Source organism: Marmota flaviventris, chromosome 17 (genome assembly GCF_047511675.1).
Source record: "Marmota flaviventris isolate mMarFla1 chromosome 17, mMarFla1.hap1, whole genome shotgun sequence".
NCBI lineage: Eukaryota > Metazoa > Chordata > Mammalia > Rodentia > Sciuridae > Marmota > Marmota flaviventris.
Genome location: NC_092514.1, coordinates 77,821,703 through 77,841,381, shown reverse-complemented (window position 1 = coordinate 77,841,381; position 19,679 = coordinate 77,821,703). Strand labels below are relative to the sequence as shown.

The window sequence follows — 19,679 nt, the reverse complement described above, 5'->3', positions numbered from 1 at the left end:
TAAGCCAAAAAGTTATCAGTCTTGTCTTTTAAAATAACAAATATGTTTAGATGTTCACATAGCTCTTTATGTTTTACTTACCACAAATGACTTATAAAAAGTAAGGTTTATATACTACTATCCATAGTAAAATCAGAATAGTCTTAAAGGATGATTCCTATCAGTGAAACCCTCCTGGGCTTTCACAGAACAGACTGCTCAGAAACCATACTATGACATTTGTAGAAACTCTAACTTGGAAAAACAATTAAATAAATAGATGGATAAATGCTTTGTGTATCTGCTGTGCAATGTGCTAGGCTTCTGACTCCAAGACAGCTTGTCACTCCCAGAATCAGACAAGGCATATTCACCCCCTACAGGCAGCAAAGGAGCTGCGAGGGAACCATGGGAAGCAGAGGGGAGATGCCCCCAGCCAGAGCACTAGACACAGGTCCCAGGGATACACCACTAAGTAGCAGCCCAGACTGGGCACATGGCCATCAACAGGCCACAGTGAAAGCGCCTCCAAACTGAAAAGGAGGCAAAGTGACTATAAAATAACGTGTCTATAACCTCAACTACTTCAAGATGGATGGGGAGGGCTGGAGTTGTAGCTCAGTGGTAAAGACCTCGCCTCGCACATGTGAGGCACTGGTTCGATCCTCAGCACCACATAAAAATAAAAAATAAAGGTATTATGTCCTTCTACAACTAAAAAAAAAAAAAGGATAGGGAGTTAGAATCTTGCCCTGGAGGATCCTGGAGGATTCTAAGGTAATGGATGAAAAGATAATGACTGCCAGGTGGTGGTGGCACATGCCTGTAATCCCAGTGGTTTAGGAGAATGCATGCACATAACATAATTGGATCACCTTCATTCCCCAGTACCTCCACGAGGAAGGAAGATCGTGAGTTCAAAGCCAGCCTCAGCAACTTAGTGAGGGTTTAAGCAACTTAGCAAGACCTGGTCTCCAAATACATTTTTAAAAAGGGCTGGGGATAGAAAATAGAAACTCCAGAGGCTGAGGCAGGAGGATTGCAAGTTCAAGGCCAACCTCAACAATTTAGCAAGACCCTGTCTTAAATTACAAAATAAAAAGGGCTGAGGCTGTAGCTCAATGGTAGAGCACCCCTGGGTCCAATCCCCAGTACAGCAATAAATAAATGAATAAATAAAATTTGAGCTAAGTAGGATGGCACATGCCAGCAATCCCAGCAACTTGGGAGGCAAGTTCAAGGTTAGCCTGGGAAATTTCATGAGACTCTCCCAACAACTGGGGAGGCTGAGGAAATGGCTCAATGGAATGTCCCTGGGTACAGTGCCCAGCACTGCAAAAGTAAAATGAAATTTTATTTTTAAAGGGCTGAGAGTGTAACTAGTAGTACTGTGCTTGCCTACCATGCACAAGGCTCTGAATTTGGTCCCCAACATGCAAAATAAATAAATACATAAACAATTGATAAAATACTGAAAACTATTTAGAAAATATTAATAAAAATCTTAGGAACTGTGTAGGTAATTCAGTGGTAGAGAACACACTTATCATGTGAAAGTCTCTGGGTTCAATCCCTATCACCAAAAAATAAATAAATAAACAAACAAACAAATAAATTTTTGTTGTAGCTCAATGGAAGAGCACTTGCCTAGCATGTGTGGGGCACTGGATTCAATTCTCAGCACCACATATCAACAAATAAAATAAAGGTCCATCAACAATTAAAAAAATAATTTTTTTTTTAAAAAACCAAATTCTAACAAGAACATATCAACAATTTTTGTTCTATCCCCTTTAAATTCTCAGGAATAAACATTGTTTACTGGAAATAAATAATTCTATTCACTTTTACAGTTGAATCATATAAACCATTTTAAGGAGTCTGCCAGAAATGCAGAAGTGGAGCTAGGCACTGTTGTGTATACACACTGTCCCAGCTTTTCAGAAGGCTGAGTTAGCTATTAAGGATCGTGTGAGCTGGGAGTTTGAGACCCTATCCTGCCCCCCGCCCTCCAAAAGCAAGGAACTCAGAAGGGACTCTGCCAAACACATGCTCCTTCCAAGGGCTTTGCCTTTCTCCTGCTCCTTTCAAGTTCTTCATAAGGTTGGGGAGGGGAGAGCTGCATTTGACATTATTGGTAACTCTGGAATGACTTAGAGAAGGACACAGGAAGCAAAATGGCTCACACTGCACAGTCCCTGCAGCCCACTAACAGGCTGGAAGGTGGTATGACTACAAGCAAGGCCTGCTGGCAGCAGTGAGGGCTGAGAACATGGGCTTTCCAGAAGTGCCTTTGTGAAGATCTGTAACCCTCCTCAGGGTCTCTTAAGATGAATGGGACTAGATTCAAATTTAACTTGATTTTACTAAAATATCATTGTTCTGTTCTCTTCTATACACAAGAAAAAAACTAACATAAGATTCCTTGCAGGGCTGGGGATGTGGCTCAAGCGGTAGCATGCTCCCCTGGCATGCGTGCGGCCTGGGTTCGATCCTCAGCACCACATACAAACAAAGATGTTGTGTCCACCGAAAACTAAAAAATAAACATTAAAAATTTCTCTCTCTCTCTCTTTAAAAAAAGAAATATATACAGAGGATAAAACAAAAATATCATATTAAAAAAAAAAAAGAAGATTCCTTGCAAGTTAATGGAATGTAACTTCTTTTAAATTTAACCCCCCCCCCCCGCACACACACACACACAAGTCAAACTTTATAATATATTTTGTGTGTGTGTGTGTGTGTGTGTGTGTGGTGCTGGGGATTAAACCCAGGGCCTTGTACATCTGAGGCAAGCACTCTACCAACTGAGTTATATCCCCAGACAAACTTTATAATATTTTAAAATAAATTTTAAAAGACTATCAGCAAGGGTTGGGGGTAAAGCTCACAGGTAGAACAGGCCTAACACAAGGTAGACCCTGGGTTCAAGCTCCAACACTGCAAATAAATAAATAAATAAATAAATGACTTTTTTAAAAAAGACAACTGGTAGAGGAAGGAGATGAGGAAGGGAAAGTGGAGGTACTGGGGAAGGGAGGTGATCCAATTATGTTATGTGCATGCATTCTTTATACACTATTCTGTATAATTATAATGCACCAATAAAAACATTAAGACTATCAGCTGAGTGCAGTAGCACATGCCTGTAATCCCAAAGCTCAGGAAGCTGGCTCAGGAAGCTGACGCAGGAGGACTGCGAGTTCAAAGCCAGCCTCAATAATTTAGCAAGGCCCTAAGCAACTCAGCAAGACCATCTCTAAATAAAATACAAAAAAAGGCCTGGAGATGTGGCTTAGTGATTAAGCGCCCCGGGTTCATTACCCAGTACCAAAAGAGAGAGAGAGAGAGAGAGAGATGACTATCAGCATCATGCCAATTCAATTCAACATGTACCTGAAATTCTTAGAAATTATTTTCCTTTTTAATGATGTTATTCTATAATATTTTCTTTTCAAATGATGGTCTTTTTACATAAATAAATAAACATATATTTATGTATATAATTTGAAGTTTTAGAAACTTTAGCTGTGCTGTCAATTTTGGAAAAACTATCTCATTTTACTGTGTTGAGTTGGCATTATGTGGAAATTAACAGTCATACTGGTCTAGAAATGTTAAGCTTAATTTTTTTTCATTTGTAAAGGGGTAACACACTGTACTGAATATGTAAGGTCTTATCTATATGTGCTTGATTAGAAAAACTAATAAAGTATTCCCTAAAAAATAAAAAAACAATAATTTTCCTTAGATTTCTTTGGTCCCACTTTTAAGTCACCTGACCCGACCCAGCCCAAAGGATCTTCTACAACTAAATTCACTTTGTTTTGACCTTGAGTGACTACCAGGAACTGCTGGACACCTTCTTCTAAATTCGCTGAATACACCTAGCTGGGCGTGGTGGTGCATGCCTACAATTTAAGCCATGTGGGAGACTGAGGCCATAAGGTCAAGGCCAGCCTCAGTAACTTAGCAAGACCCTGTCTCAAAAAAAAAAAGGTCTGGGGATGTAGCTCAGTGGTAAAGTACCGCTGGGTTCAGTCCCAACTAGGAAAAAAATTTCAACGTACATACCTGTTCTAATCTCTGAGGCTCTGGCAACACAAGGCATGCCTGCTATTTTGCCTAACTCAAGTTTTTGACTCAGAACTCCAGTCAAAAAAGCTTGAAAATACTTCAAAGCACATTAACAACCCTGAGAGGGCTGGGACAAAGACCCTAGTCCAAACATACAATGACAGCCTCAGGCAAAGGCTGGCAAAGCTCCCCCAGGAAATCAGGACACTGGGGAGTAACAGTATGCAGTCCAGGATCAGAAAGGACAAAATAATGTTCAGACAAAAACTGTGAAGGCCCTGAGCTCTCTCTCACCTTGGGCAAAGCCCTGAGCTCTCTCTCACCTTGGGCAAAGCCCTAAAGGAAGTGCAAGCGAGGCCAAGAGCTGAAAGTGGGCCTAGGCAGAGCCAAGTGAAAAGAATTGTCTTTTCTGAAATTAATCCCCTGCTTCCCAGGATACCTCTTCAAAAGAAAAGCTGAGGCTGGGGCTGGTGGTGCAAACCTGTATCAGGTGGCTAAGACTGGAAGGTCATAAATTCAAGGCCAGCCTCAGGAATTTAGCAAGAACCTGTCTCTGAAAGGTGTGAGGGGGGGGCACTGTGGGTGTGGCTCAGTGGTTAAGCACATCTGGGTTCAATTCCTCACACACACACACACAAAGAAAGAAAAGTGCTAAAAGAAGAGGACTTCAAGGAATATTATCTTTGCACTAATAGTGTGAGAAAGTCAATAAACAAAAGGTTCTCATAACCTCCAACACACACACAAACCCTGGGGAAGGAGGAGAATCTGACTTTCAAAGCTTCCACACACAAAAGTCAAATGTCCAGTCTGACTACAGCAAATCATAAGGCACACAAAGAAACAGCAAAGCATGACTCAGTCAAAAGAACAAAACAGGCCTGGAAGTAGAGCCTATGCTCAGCAAAATGAGGTCCTGGGTTTGAGCCCCACTCAGCACACACGCCTACAAAACAAGCCAGAAATCATCACAGAAGAAGGCCAGACACTGGACTTCCTAGACAAAGACTTAAATGTGTTCAAAGGGTTAAAGGAAAACAACATATGAACAAAAGAGGACCATCAACAACAGACAGGAATTATAAAATAAAGCAAAGGGAAGTCCTAGGACTGGGAGAAAAAAAAAAAAGTCAACAATCAATAGGAAAAATTCCCCTGGAGTTCAGCAGCATATATGAGCAGGCAGAAGAGAATCAGCAAATCTGCAGGTAAAATAAGGGAAATCATCAGCCTGACAAGTAGAATGAGAAAAGGATAAAGAATGAATAGAGCCTGTGGAACCTATGGGATGTCACTACAATATGGGAATTTGAAAAAAATGTCTTCCCAAATTTGGGCTGGGGTTGTAGCTCAGTTGTGAGAACGCGTGCCTACCACATGTGAGGCACTGGGTTCAATCCTCAACACCACACAAAAAAATAAATAAATGAAATAAAGGTATTGTGTCCATCTACAACTGAAATACACACACACACACACACACACACACTCACGTTGAAAACAAAACAAAACTTCCCAAATTTGGCCAGGCACAGTGGAAAATGTCTGTAATCTCAATTACTTGGGAGGCTGAAGCAAAAGGATTGCAAGATTGCGGCCAGCCTTGGCAATTTAGCAAGACCCTGTCTCAAAATAAAAAATAAAAAGGGCTGGAGATGTGGCTCAGCGGTAAGGTGCTCTTGGGTTCAATCCCTGGTACCTTAAAAAAAAAAAAAAAATGGTGGGGAGCCCATCATTGTGGCCACACCCACAATCCCAGCTTTTGAGAGGTGGAGGCAGAGAATTTCAAGTTCAAGCCCAGCCTGCATAACTTTGGGAGACCCTACTCAAAATAAAAAATGGAGCTGGGCACAGTGGCACAAACCTGTAATCCCAGCAGCTCAGGAGGCTAAAACAAGGAGGATTGGGAGTCCAAAGCCAGCCTCAGCAAGAGAGAGAGATGCTAAGCAACTCAGTGAGACCCTGTCTCTAGTTAAAATACAAAATAGGGCTGGGGATGTGGCTCAGCAGCTGAGTGCCCCCGAGTTCAATCCCTGGTACAATAAATAAATAAATGAAAAAAAAAAATGGGTTGGGGGCTGGGGATGTGGCTCAAGCGGTAGCGCGCTTGCCTGGCATGCATGCGGCCGGGGTTCGATCCTCAACACCACATACAAACAAAGATGTTGTGTCCACCGAAAACTAAAAAATAAATATTAAAAAAAAAAATGGGTTGGGGATATAGCTAAGGGATAGAATATTGGCCTAACACGTATGTGCATGGCATCGGTTCCATCCTCAAACACTCAAACACACACACATACACACACACACATACATACACACACACACACACACACACACACACACACGACAGCTTAAGACACTCCTGAAAAGCAAAAGCAGAGAGAGGTTAGCATCTGTAGGACAAGTCTAATGTTAATGAAATTTATCTTACAGATACTAACCAGAGTCCTTCAGGTTGAAATAAAGGACAACAGACAGTTAACTCAAAGCTACATAAAGAAATAGCTCTCCAGTGAAAGCAAATATGCAGATAAATATACAAGCTGGTACTGCATGACTGTAATTTTGGTTTGGAACTCACACTGATTTCCTACAGGATTCAAAAGATAAATACATTAAAAAACTTACAAATGTTATTTGACAAAGTATAAAGACATAATGTGAGAATATAAAGGGGAGAAAGAAGGAAATGTACAAGAGCAGAATTTTTGTACACTTTTGAAGTTGATATTAGCTGAAAATAGATAGCTTCAAATGTATATATATATATATACATATATGTGTGTGTGTGTGTGTGTTTATGTTTTTGATGGTGCTGGGATCAAACCCAGGGCCTTGAAATGTACTGAGCAAATTCTAGATCTATCACTGAGCTACATCACCAATCCAAGATACAAATTTAAGTGTAATCCCAAGGTAACTATAAAGAAATATATATACACAAAAGGAAATGAGGGGGCTGGGGTTGTGGCTCAGTGGTAAAAGTGCTTGCCTGGCATGTGTGGGGCACTGGGTTCTATTCTCAGCACCTCATATAAATAAAATAAAGGTCCATCAACAACTAAAAAAAAAAGAAAGAAAGAAATGAGAATTAAATAGTTCAATAAAAAAAAAAAATCAAGTAAACATAAAAGACAGGGAGGGAAAAGGGACTATAAGCTGTAAAACATAAGAAAACAAATAACAAAATGCCACAAATCCTTACCAATGAGTATTCAAATGTAAATGGATCAATTTCTCCAATCAAAATACTTGAGATAAGACTAACTATTAATGTCTATCCAGCAACTCTGCTGTGGCAGGCAAAGGCAATCCACACTACACGCATGAAGCAGATTCAAGAGCGTCCATGTGAAGAGACGGGGGTCCTGAGATTGGGATACTACAGTGTGGCTTCTGTGAAGGGCTCTAGTCCCCACCCCACCCCACCCCAAAATGCATACTGTCTAAAAACCCCACGGGATGTTAAGCAGAGGGATTTCCTAAGACATACAAAGCCCACATATGGTACAAACTGACATGCCCTGGGAAGACGGTGCCTCCTGCTCAGGCTGGGTGCTTTCTGTGTCCCAGGACCACCACTTCCTGGGATGATGGCACTCAGAGCCTGCTTCAACGATAGAAATGGTAATGTGTGCCTGTAATATGCCCTAGCAAACTGTGTTTCATTAGCAAACTCAAAGATTCCTCATTATGAGGTGAGACCATAAGTGTGGAAGCTGACTTACTATATTGTCTTTACTTAAGATGTCATAAACTGCCCCAAAACCAAACAAAAGAAAACAAAAGCCATATAGAAATGTAAAACAGATATGATTCAAAATGCTAATTCTTTCATTAAAAGACTCCTCACTTCAGAAACCATCTGGACTAGGGGGTGGGTTAGCGGGGTAAAAAGGGGAGTGCATCAGACTGGGATCCCTTCATCACATATTTGGCACCTGAACTGCTTGTTTGATAGTAAATGCTATTAACAGCCCTTGTGCTTCAGGTGTGTGGCAACAGTGGTGATGGTGATGGCGCTGCACCAACTTCAGGGGGTACAAGCATGTACACAGCCTTTATCCCTGCCTTGGAAGACCACTGGAGAAAAAGGTCACCTGAGATGAATGAGAACAAGAGGATGACGGGAACCCCTTAGAAGGTGCTATAAACAGTGAGAAGTCCCCTACCTTCCTGCTTCCTTGAGTCTAAAAGCATTCTAAGGGGTCCAGAACCACTGCATCGCCTAGAAAGCACCAGGTGACATTCAAGGCCTGCAGAAGGGCTCAGCCTCAGGCCTCCCAGAAAGAAACAAAGTATCTGTGGTTTATTATATATCAAAACAAGCCTGTAATCTCAGCAATTAAGGAGGCAGCAACTTAGTAAGTGGGATCATCTCAAAAATATAATAAAAGGGCCAGGTATGTAGCTCACTGGTAGACTGTGAGGCCTGGGTTCAATCCTTAGTATCAAAGGGGGAAAAAAAGCAGTTTAAGAATCAAAAACAGTACAAAAGGTGTAAAGCATTAATGAGAAGCAGCTCTTAACTTAGACCACAAACTGGACACTACATTCAAACCAGTTCCTCCTTTCCCCTTTCCCTACTACTCTACTGAGGCTGAGAAGGCGGGTTGGACAAAAGCAGAAGGCTGCCAGAGGTACCAGTGACCGTCAGTTGTGCAAAGGATCCTCAAGGTTTCTTCCAACAGGCCCCAAGCACCATGCTGAAAACGGTGATGGACAAAACAGATGCAGACCTTGATATCCAGCAGGGCACAAACATGGTGCAACTGTGTCACATGGTGAGGACACCTATCCCAGTCATGAACAATGGGACTATAGAGAGCCCAGAGAAGTTAACTGGAAGGCCTCAGTTAACTGGAGCTAACTGTAATGTGGCCCCAGTCTCTCCAGAAGCCTATTTTCACTGTAACTCAGGAGGTGCACAAATGACTACTACATGTTATATATGGGTCACACAGGCTTATTTCTCAAAATGTTAGAAATCAAAATTATTTAAATCTAAAATGCATTAAACTACTCGTTAATTAAACATTAAAATGAATGACTTGAGGGCTGAGTTTGTGGCTCAGTGATGGGGCGCTTGCCTAGCACATGTGAGGCACTGGGTTCAATCCTCAGCACCACATAAAAATAAAAATAAAACACTGGTCTAACAATGAGGTGTTTAAAAAAAAAAAAATTAATGAACTGAGTCTTACCACTGCAAAGACTGTGAGTAGAAAAGAGACCTAGGCCTGTTGTTGGGACTAAGGAGAACAGACCTCAGGATAGCTGCTCTATGTTCCCAACATCTACAAGTCAAAGATGGTGAATTCAATTTATCCTATTTATGTTTGGCTACTAGATATTTTAGTATGAAAGATAAAAATGTATCAATTTCCAAATGAATGTATACTGTAGCCTTTTTTTTTTTTTTTTTGATACTAGGGATTGAAACTAGGAGCCTTTACCACTGAGCTACATCCCAACCCTTTTTAGGGTTTTTTTTTTTTTTTTAAAGAGAGAAAGAGAGAGAGAGAGAGAGAGAATTTTAACTTTTTTTTTTTTTTTAGTTTTTGGCAGACACAACATCTCTGTTTGTATGTGGTGCTGAGGATCGAACCCGGGCCGCACGCATGCCAGGCGAGCGCGCTACTGCTTGAGCCACATCCCCAGCCCCCCTTTTTAGGTTTTTATTTGGAGACAGTTTTGGATTCAATTTCTGGTACCAAAAAAAAAAAGAGTGGCAAATTTGTTTGGCATCTTCAAAGTATACACAACTGTTAAAGAGGTGCTTATTGGGCTGGGGATATAGCTCAGTTGGTAGAGTGCTTGCCTCCCATTAACAAGACCCTGGGTTCAATCCCCAGCATCATACAAAAACAAATTTTTTTTTGCTTTATTTGTTTGTTTATTTCTATTTATACATTATACTTAGTTTGCTGCTACAGCAACACCAACAAACCCAAACTTTCCTACCCAATTGATCTTCCTAAAACTTCTCTAGTCTCAGGTGCCAAACCTGGTTTCTGGACACAGACTCTGTTCTAAAAGAACATATTCTTCACTCTCCTCGGACAGAAGGAAAATGCTCCCCCACCAGGCCCAGACAAACCTCACTATCTGCTGCTCCACAACCTGCCCCAGAGTCTCTCAGTCTGAATTCCACCTTCTGGAGTGTCAAGCTATTGCCCAGCCACACCTGTAAGGACCATCCACCTGTCCATCTCCAAGAGACCTGTCCAGATGGCCCAGGACACCCCACAGACCCCAACCCCAGGAACACCTGTGCTTCCCATGAGTCAGGCTCTCAGCAAGGAAAACACTGTTTTCTTACACAGTCCTCACACACGGTCAAATCAAAGACTCGCAGAATCCTGTCTTTTGGAAAGCCCCGCATGCTGGCCTTCTCTCACACACCCATCCACAGTGGGCATAGAGCTCGCCAACCACCTAGCAAAAGGCACATGTTCACACTTAAAATATCCAGTACAGCCTGTAATCCCAGTTGCTCTGAAGGCTGAGACAGGAGGGTCTCGAGTTCAAAGTCAGCTTCAGCGAGGCATTTAGTAACTCAGTGAGACCCCGTCTCTAAATAAAATACAACATAGGGCTGAGGATGTGGCTCAGTGGTTGAGTGCCGCTGAGTTCGATCCCTGGTACCAAAAAAAAAGAGTGGGCATATAGCTCAGTAGAGCTCCCCTGGCTTCAGTCCCTGGTGCCACAAAATAAATAAATTAGAACTGGGGGTGTAGTTTGTCTAGCATTTGTGAGGCCACATTTACTTCCTAGTATGGAAACACACACAAAAAAAACTTTGAACATCAACCTAAACACTAAGTTTAAATTCAAGAAAAAAAGATTTAACAATGTACCTACATTTCACTGGTACCAACTGTCTCTACAGTTTATTCCCTTAACCTATGTTACTACTCTACACCAAAAACTTGCAAATAATGTGTTAAAAATAGGGAGGTGCTGAAACACCCTACAAATTAGCCATCTATCCCACACAGTGCAGAGACTGACTCTGTGAACTAGGCCATTCCCACCAGCATAGGCATTGGTTCCCAAGCCCACCAGAAAGAAGTTCAAGGCCATGCTGGAGGCAAAGGCCAGAGAGCCAGTCTCCACCTCACCTGCTTCCTACTCATCTCCATGGCAAGGCTCTCTACCCTTTCATAAAATCTGAATTTCGCTTCCTCACGGAAAGGTCAATTTATTTCCATGTTCAGCACGTTGGCACATGTAGAATTCAACACAAATGGGTTTGGCTGAAAAGTAAAATATTTTCTTTAAAAAGCCCTAAATTCTAAAAAAAAAAAAAAAAGAAGAAGCACACAATTTCCTTTGTTGAACATGGATTTTTTTTTTTTTTTTTTTTTTTTTGAGAAATGCTCTTGCTATGTTGCCCAGGTGACCTTCCTGCCTCAGAATCTCAAGTAGGTAAAAATGCATTTTTTTGTAAACAAACTGCCAGATTGAAGGGCAGCAGTTAGTAGTGCTATTCCATGTTTTAGCACCAAAGAAAAGATGGCCATTAGGCCCCTACCATTAATTTGACGCTGTCTATGGTATAAATACAGGAAAACATTTTTGGCTTGAATATAACATTCTTAACATGTAACAATGAATCCCACTAGTACATCAAATTATAAGGCACCAATAATTTTTTTTTAAAAAAGAAAATATTCTTTATAAAGTGACTATTAAGGAATAGAAACTGGTACTCCTCTTCAAGGCTACTTAAGCAACGGAAACATACACACCAGAGACTTAAGAGAAGCAATGCTTTTACCAGCATTTCCAAAGATCAGAGCAGTTAAACATTCCAGAGTGTCGACAAAAGCTGTACCTGCACTGACCAAGAAACAAGCCTATCGGGATAATGAACATTTCCTAGACAGCAAACATGTTTTCAAGCAGAGCAAATGACTTTATCAAACCATGCTGAATTATTTTGTAGCATGATTGACATTTACCTGTAAGGCTCACTTAACACTCTATATGACCTTGTAATAATTTCTAAATAACAAAACCACCTTTCCATTAAAAAACTTAAAAAGCTATATTCGAAGTACCCAATTTGCCAAAATGTTTATAGTTCAGAGCAGATTTTTAAATACTTGACTGAGTGCAGTGGCGCACACCTGTAATCCCAGCTACTCAAGAGGCTGAGCAGGAGACTGCAAGTTCAAGGCCAGCCTGGGCAACTTAGTGGGACCCTGTCTCAAAATTAAAGAAGGGCTGGGGTTGTAGCTCAGTGGTTGACTGCTTGCCTTGCATGCGGGAGGCACTGGGTTTGATTCTCAGCACCACATTAAAAAAACATGAATCAAAATTAAAGAAAAAGGGCGGGGGTGTAGCTCAATGCTTAATATGTGTGAGGCCTTGGGTTCAATACAGTTTAAAAAATGGTAAGGTTGCAGTTTTCAATTGTTAGGCTACCAACACAATAGGAAAAGAAGTCCTTGTGGCTCACAACACCACACTCTGGAAATATTTCACTACAGAAAAGAAGTAGCAGACAGCTTCTTGTCAGAAGACACAGGTTTTAGTTTGGGGCAGTTCTTCCACTGCATACAGCTAACATTTCCCTTGGGGATGACCTGCTGATTTTGAATATATACCAACTGCCAGGATGCAGAGTCCATGTGCACATATGAAAGCCCTGCATAACAGGGGGACCAGAGGGTCATGTGCAGGCATGGTGATCTGTGTCCTGGCTGGTGGTCTGGGTCAGACTGGGCAAGAAGTTAAGGTTGAGATCCAAGGGGATCATGTGTGGGGGAATATGGGTCTGGCTGTGTGTAGGACAGACAAGGCCTGTTAGGTCCTCCTGATGGAGTGTTGGGGACTGTGATCTGGTTCCTTGGGTGGGGGGTCAGGATCCATCCTAGTCATGGGGTCTGCTCCTCCTGGTGGATGGTGGATCCTAGCTCTGGCATTTGACTATGGTCAGGATGTGGAACAGGTTCTGGTTGCGGGTAGAGTGTTCTTGGATCAGGGTCCTACCCTACTGTGAACAGGAGATGCAGGTCAGGGTCTGACCCTGTTGGTGCGTGTAGGCCTGGGTCCAGGCCACCTTATGCGTTTGTGCCTGGGCCAGGGTCGAGGTGCCTGGGCCAGGGTCGAGGACCCTGGCTGTGGCTGGTGGGTCTGAGCTGAGTCGGAGTCATGGATCCTGGCCATGGCTCGTGGGTCTGAGCTGGGTTGGGGTCGTAGGTGCTGGCTGTGGCTCACGAGTCTGAGCTGGATCAGGGTCGTGGGTACCGGCTGGGGTTCCTGGGACTGAGCTGGGTCGGGGTCCAGGTCGAGGTCCCGGCCCCGGCTTGCAGGTCTGGGTCTGTGCCTGTGCCCAGGCCGCAGCCGCAGCCCCCGCCCGCCCGCGCGCCGCCCGCCACTCACACGCGCGGCAGCTGCAGCGGCGGCGCCCCGCGCCGCTGGAACACGCCGTCCACGAACACGCCGTTCTTCCCCAGGCAGCGCAGGTAGAAGTCGCCGCCCGCGTCGGGCCGGGGCTGCGCGGGCTCGGGGGCCGCCGCGCCATGGCCGCCGCCCGGGGGCGTGAAGATCTCCAGGTGGCGCCGCGAGATGAAGCTCGAGTGACCCATGCTCACGTCCACCGAGCCCTGCGATGAGTTGCGCCCGATGGTCACCGAGCGCTTCTTCATGAGGTACTCGAACTCCCGGCCCTCGAGTCGCGCCACGGCCCAGCCGCCCGGCGGGGACCCGCCGCCCCCGGCCCCGCCACCCGCGGGAGGGGCGCCCGCGCCCGAGAGCGCCGCCGCGGCCGCCATCGCCTGCGAGGCCCGCCCGATCCGCGCGGGCGCCCTGGCGGGGCCGAGGCCCGGGCGCGGTCGTGGGCCGCGCGAGCCGAGGACGGGCGCCGAGGCCGCCGGCCGGCGAGGAGAGCGGCGAGGGCGGGAGCTCGCGCGGCCGCGCACCGCCGCTCGCGACGGACGGGCGCGCCGGCCAATGGGCGCGGCGCACAGCAGTGGGGCTACCGCGGCCGACCAATGGCAGCCCGCGCCGTACTGAGCGCCCGCACGCCCTGCGACGACGCAGGACGCACGACGCAGGCCGGGCCGTGGCGGCGGGGAAAACCTGGGGCGGAGAGCTGGAGCGCGGAGTACGCGCGGGATCGGGCCGGGGGCGGCGGGCAGGGAGAGGCCAAGGTCACGGCGGGCGTGGGCGCCTCCCCGCGGTCCAATTCTCCGCGGCCCGAGCCGGGGCCTTTCCTGGCGGCGTCGGAGACGGCGCCCGCTGGTCCACACGACCCCGGCCCCCGCGATCTCGGCGCGGAACCGAGCTGCGGGGTCAGCTGCCGCCCGCCGACGCCCCCGGGCACAGTGTGCTCACCACCGCCGGGCGATTAGGGTCCCCCGAATCGGAGGCCGTCAGCGGGCTGGCGCCTCCTAACCCGTGAAAGTCCTCCCATCAAAACAAAAGCCGCATGCGTCTCGATGCCTCCAAACGCCGGCGACCGCGAGCAGGAGGCCACGCGGTGCCCTCCGGCACTGGCCACCCCGCCCTCTACAAGTGGGGCCCTGAACATTGACCACAAGAGGGCGTGGGCCCTGGACACGCCACCCCCACCCCGGCCAGAGGACCTGACACCTGCCAGTCTGCAACTTGGCCCCGGGATACTGACCCCGCAGGGGGAGGGGGCCCCCGACGCTGACCACCCCCACTCCTTGCCAAAACACCAGCCATCCCTGCCGCTTTGCCTGACCACTTGTGGGATGTTTTAGGTCGGGACCCGGAAGCTACTACAGGATTCTTGTTAGGGTGGCTAGAGCAGTTCTAGGAGAGAGCTTAAGCTGCACCTACCTTCACAATAATCCGAGGGTGGGATGCTGCCGCTGCTTGGGAGGTACTGTGGCCACGCCATGGTGGCCCTCACCTTGCAGCCGATTGTTAGTGAAGAACAATAGAGGAACAGACGCAATTTAAGTATTAGAGGAGTTCAGTGTGAGGGAAGGACGGGCAGGAAGTTCTGGGGAGAGCTGCTTGACACAGGCCCCAGTCAGGAGGCCATAGGGTCATTCTGTGCGTGTGTGTTATTCATTCTGAGTCCACTCATATTGGAGGAAATGAAGATTAATGTGTCCTTCTGAACGTGACATTTGCATATCTTGTTTGTCACGTATGCTTATGTAGTTATGAGTACAAATTCCTAAGGATTCCATCCTCTGAACCATAAGCTGGACACGCTAGACACTGAGAATAGTTTCACTGAATATGCATTCATTTATTTGGGGGATTTTTCCTTTATTTTGTGTGCAGTGCTGAGATAGAGAAATGACAAACAGGCAAAGGCAAGAGCCCAGGAGCAGGCAAGAGAGGGCCCAGTGGCCGCTGGCACCCTGGTGGTGGTTGGCATCCTGGGCTCCCACTTTCCAGTGCTGTGCCTGTGTCTAGGCCTGTGCCTGGTGGCAGCTCTGGGCTCGGCTTTGGTGTTGTGCAGCAGCGGGGAAGGAACCCAGGGGAGCTCTAGCCTGGGCAGTACCAGACTGTCTGGAGGAGAAAGCACTGGTACGTGGCACTTGGATGGTCAGAAAGGACTCCAGAGAGGGAAGGCGGCTTGCCTGGCCTTCCAGCCATTAAGTGCTTGGTGAGTATCCACTGTTCGCCAGCACAGCTGGGAATGGACAGGCCACTGAGCAGGGTATGTGGCCATGTTCCAGGAGATGCTTGCAGTAGGCAGCAGCCATTTGCCATCAAGGGGTGGGGGGGCAGAAGAGACACACCAGGCCTGGTTTCTGAAGGGTGTGTCTGTTCATGTGAAAGCAGTGAGCCCGCAGTGTTCTGGACGCAGGTGCAGGAGAAAGCAGAGTCCTTGAGTGCTTAGAGCCTGGCTGGAGGACCCACAGTGCACAGCACAAAGAGCAGCCTGCCTGTGAGAAGTGATGGAGCCAAGAGATGGGCGAGACATACAGGGGAATGAGACCTCAGAACCAGGTGTCAACCATGAAACAACAACTATAATAGAGTATGAAGAAAGTTACACTCTTGGTCAAGTGCAGTGGCACATGGCTGTAATTGCAGCAATTCGGGAGGCTGAAAAGGGAGGATCACAAGTTAGAGGCCAGCCTCAGCAACTTAGCAAGTGCCCAGTGTGGGGAGGTAGCTCACAGCTACCTCTGTGAGTTCCACACTCAGTACCATATTTATTAATTTAACTAAAAGAACAGCTATAACTCCATAATGAAAAGACAAGCCAGTTTTCCAACATACGGAGATTTGCACAACTACTTCAAAAGAGATGATACATGAACATCCAGTGTATACTCGAGACAATGTAGAATATCATGAATCATGAGGGAAACACCAGCTAGACAGCAAATGCACATTAACCCTGGGCCATGATCAACACCCACTGGTGGCTGGAGTGAGTTAGACTGGTGCTACTAACGTGGTTGGTGGAGACAGGAATGTAGGAATGGCATGGTGCTCTGGGGCCAGTGACTGTTTTTTTTTTTCTTTTTGGCCAGTGCTTTACCACTGAGCCACATCCACAGCCCTTCTCATTTTCTATTTTCAGACAGGGCCTCACTTATTTTCTGAGACTGGTCTTGAGTTTGCCATCCTCCTGCCTCAGCCTCTCCAGCTCCTGGGATGAGGGGCTTTGGCCATTACACTGGGCAACTGAGTGCTTTCTGACATAACATCACACACACACCCACCGCATGATCCAGCCATCCCACTCATTATTTATCAAGAGAAAAGAAATGGCTGAGAGCTGGGGATGTGGTTCAAGCGGTAGCACGCTCACCTGGCATGCGCGGGGTGCTGGGTTCGATCCTCAGCACCACATAAAAATAAATAATAAAGATATGTATTCACCTAAAAAAAAAAAAACCTAAAAAATAAATATTAAAAAAAAGAAAAGAAATGGCTGAGCCGGCGCAGTGGCACATGCCTGTAATCCCAGCGGTTTGGAACGCTGAGACAGGAGGATCGTTGAGTTCAAAGCCAGCCTCAGCAATAGCAGGCGCTAAGCAACTCAGCGAGACCCTGTCTCTAATAAAATACAAAATAGTGCTGGGGATGTGGCTCAGTGCCCCTGAGTTCAATCCCAAGTACCAAAAAAATGCTGGACATGGGTTTGTGGCTCAGCAGTAGAGAGCCTGCCTTGCACGCGTGAGGCACTGGGTTCAATCCTCAGCACCACATAAAAATAAATAAATATACTGTGTCCCCAAAAAAAGAGTTTAAAAAAAAAAGTGTGCATGGTAACTCATTTCTAACAACCAACTGAAGTGCCCTGGGTGCTGTGGTTGGGTCTTAAGTGCCCCCCAAGGCCCATGTGCTGAAGGCTTGCTACTCAGACGTCCTGGGGCCTTTAGGAGGTGGACTTAGTGTGAGGCCTTGGGGTTGGTCATCGGGGGTGTGCCCTTGGGGGACTGTGGAACCCAGGCTCCTCCTCTCCCTGCCGTCCTTGCTCCCTGGCCACAGGACGAGCAGCTGTGTACAGCCTGTGCATCCACAGTCATGTGCTGTCTTGGGGACAGACTGCAGCCTCGACAACACAAGCCAAAGCAGAACTCAGACCAGTGGGTGAAGAGACCAGTACTGTCACACAGCAGCCTGGGGATGGGGTGCTGGACCACCTCCCAAGGCAACTGGGACTGGTCCTCACATACACACCTCTTTGTGCTTCCCTGCAGGAATTCTGTGGCAAGTGTTTTGAGTTGCCTCAGTGAGATAATAGTAATATAGCGACATTTAAAGTGCACATCTTTTGGGCTGGGAATGTGGCTCAAGCGGTAGCACGCTCGCCTGGCAGGCGTGCGGTCCGGGTTCGATCCTCAACACCACATACAAACAAAGATATTGTGTCTGCCAAAAACTTAAAGAAAAAAATATTAAAATTCAAAAAAAAAATTAAAAATAAATAAAGTGCACATCTTTTGACCCAGTAATTCCAGGTCTAGAAATTTATACGTAAATGAGGCTATGCAACTGTACAGGTGCTTACAAATGCATTGTTTAAAAACAGAAATCAGGGGTGGGGGTACAATTCAGAGTAGTTACTTGCCTAGTATATGCACGGCCCTGGGCTTGCCCCCAGCATCAAACACACACACATACACAACATACAGAAAATCTACACCTGACTTCAGTGCCCATCATTTTAGCCAGCTGAATGTTTGATGTACAGCCATGGAGCAGACTATGTCTCTTTTTTTAAAATGAAAGGGGTGAGAGCTGAGCACAGTGGCATACACCCGCAATCCCAGCTTCTGGGGAAGCCGAAGCAGGAGGCAGCCAATTTAGGGCCTGTCTCAAAAAGACATTAAAAATTGGTAAGGGGTTGGGGTTGTGGCTCAGTGGTAGAGTGCTCGCCTAGCATGCTTGGGGCACTGAGTTCAATCCTCAGCACCACATAAATGTAAACTAAAGAGATTGTATCCACTTAAAAGTAAAAAATAAATATTGAAATTGAAAAAAAATTGGTAAAATAACATCATCTGATTTCAGGAACAAAAGTTTTATAGATGAATAATACATATATTCATAACTTAATTTTATTCTCAACAAATGAGGGTTTCTGAAACAAATCTTATGATGTTTGTTTTCAGAAAAAGTTTGCCCAGAAAGGGCTTAATTTTACTGATATTTACTGGATTTAAAAGCAAATGTGGAGGGGCTGGAGTTGTGGTTCAGTGGTAGAGTGCTCACCTGGTGCGGGCAAGGCCCTGGGTTCGATAAAGGTATTGTGTCCAACTACAACTAAAAACAACAACAACAAAAAGTGAATGTGGAGCCAGGCACAGTGTGGCACACGCCTATAATCCCAGTGGCTCCGGAGGCTGAGGCAGGAGGATCACGAGTTCAAAGCCAGCCTCAGCAATGGCAAGGCGCTAAGAAACTCAGTGAGACCCTATCTCTAAATAAAACACAAAATAGGGCTGGGGATGTGGCTCAGTGGCAGAGTCCCCGGAGTTCAATCCCTGGTAGCACCTTCACCCCCCCAAAAAACATCAATGTGGGGACTGGGGTCATGGCTCAGTGGTAGAGCACTTGCTTAGCATGTGTGAGGCACTGGGTTCAATCCTCAGCAAAAATAAATAAAGGTATTATGTCCCTCTACAACTAAAAATATAATAATTTAAAAAAAGTGAATGGGATTCTGAGGTCTACTCCATGAAAACTGCTTCTCTAGCGGGTGCAGTGGAGCATGCCTCTGATCCCAAGTTAGTTCAAGGCCAGGCCTGGTCTAATAAGGGGTGCAGGTAGGGCTCTCCACACAGCTCCCCTAGGAGCCTTTGGCCCCAGGAGGCACGCACGCTGTAGTGAAGGCAGGCCCTCCTGCAGCCAGGAGGGCAGTGTGCGTGTCCCAGTGGGTGTTCTCCAAACATGATCCGAGGGCCAAGATGACCTTCTGTAGTCACATAGCGGCTCACCTCTGGTCACACTGAACTTCCAGGTCCACCTGCATCTCATCCACTAGGCTGCCTTTCTGAAGCTCTATGGGTAAAGCTGGTGTCCCTCAATTCTTGAAAAACACACCCACACCTGGAATGGGACAGACTGGAATTCAGCTGTGAATACAGAGGGGCCTGTGCACACCCAGGGCACCCTGCAGCCTCTCATGCTCATGGGTGCCCCACTCTTCCCAT

At 46.2% G+C, this 19,679-nt stretch overlaps 1 protein-coding gene across 2 annotated transcripts in view; it reads right to left on the bottom strand.

The window, feature by feature from the left end:
* Positions 1-13,865, bottom strand: part of Foxk2 (forkhead box K2) — a 61,447-nt gene extending 47,582 nt beyond the window's left edge. The window contains exon 1 of one of the 2 annotated variants that reach the window (XM_071603179.1): positions 13,459-13,865. In XM_071603179.1, the coding sequence (XP_071459280.1) occupies positions 13,459-13,850 (392 nt within the window). In that variant the 5' untranslated portion in view covers positions 13,851-13,865. The remainder of the gene's footprint in view (positions 1-13,458) is intronic. The other variant, XM_027922200.2, reaches the window with a different exon arrangement.
* Between the last annotated feature and the right edge of the window lie 5,814 nt (positions 13,866-19,679).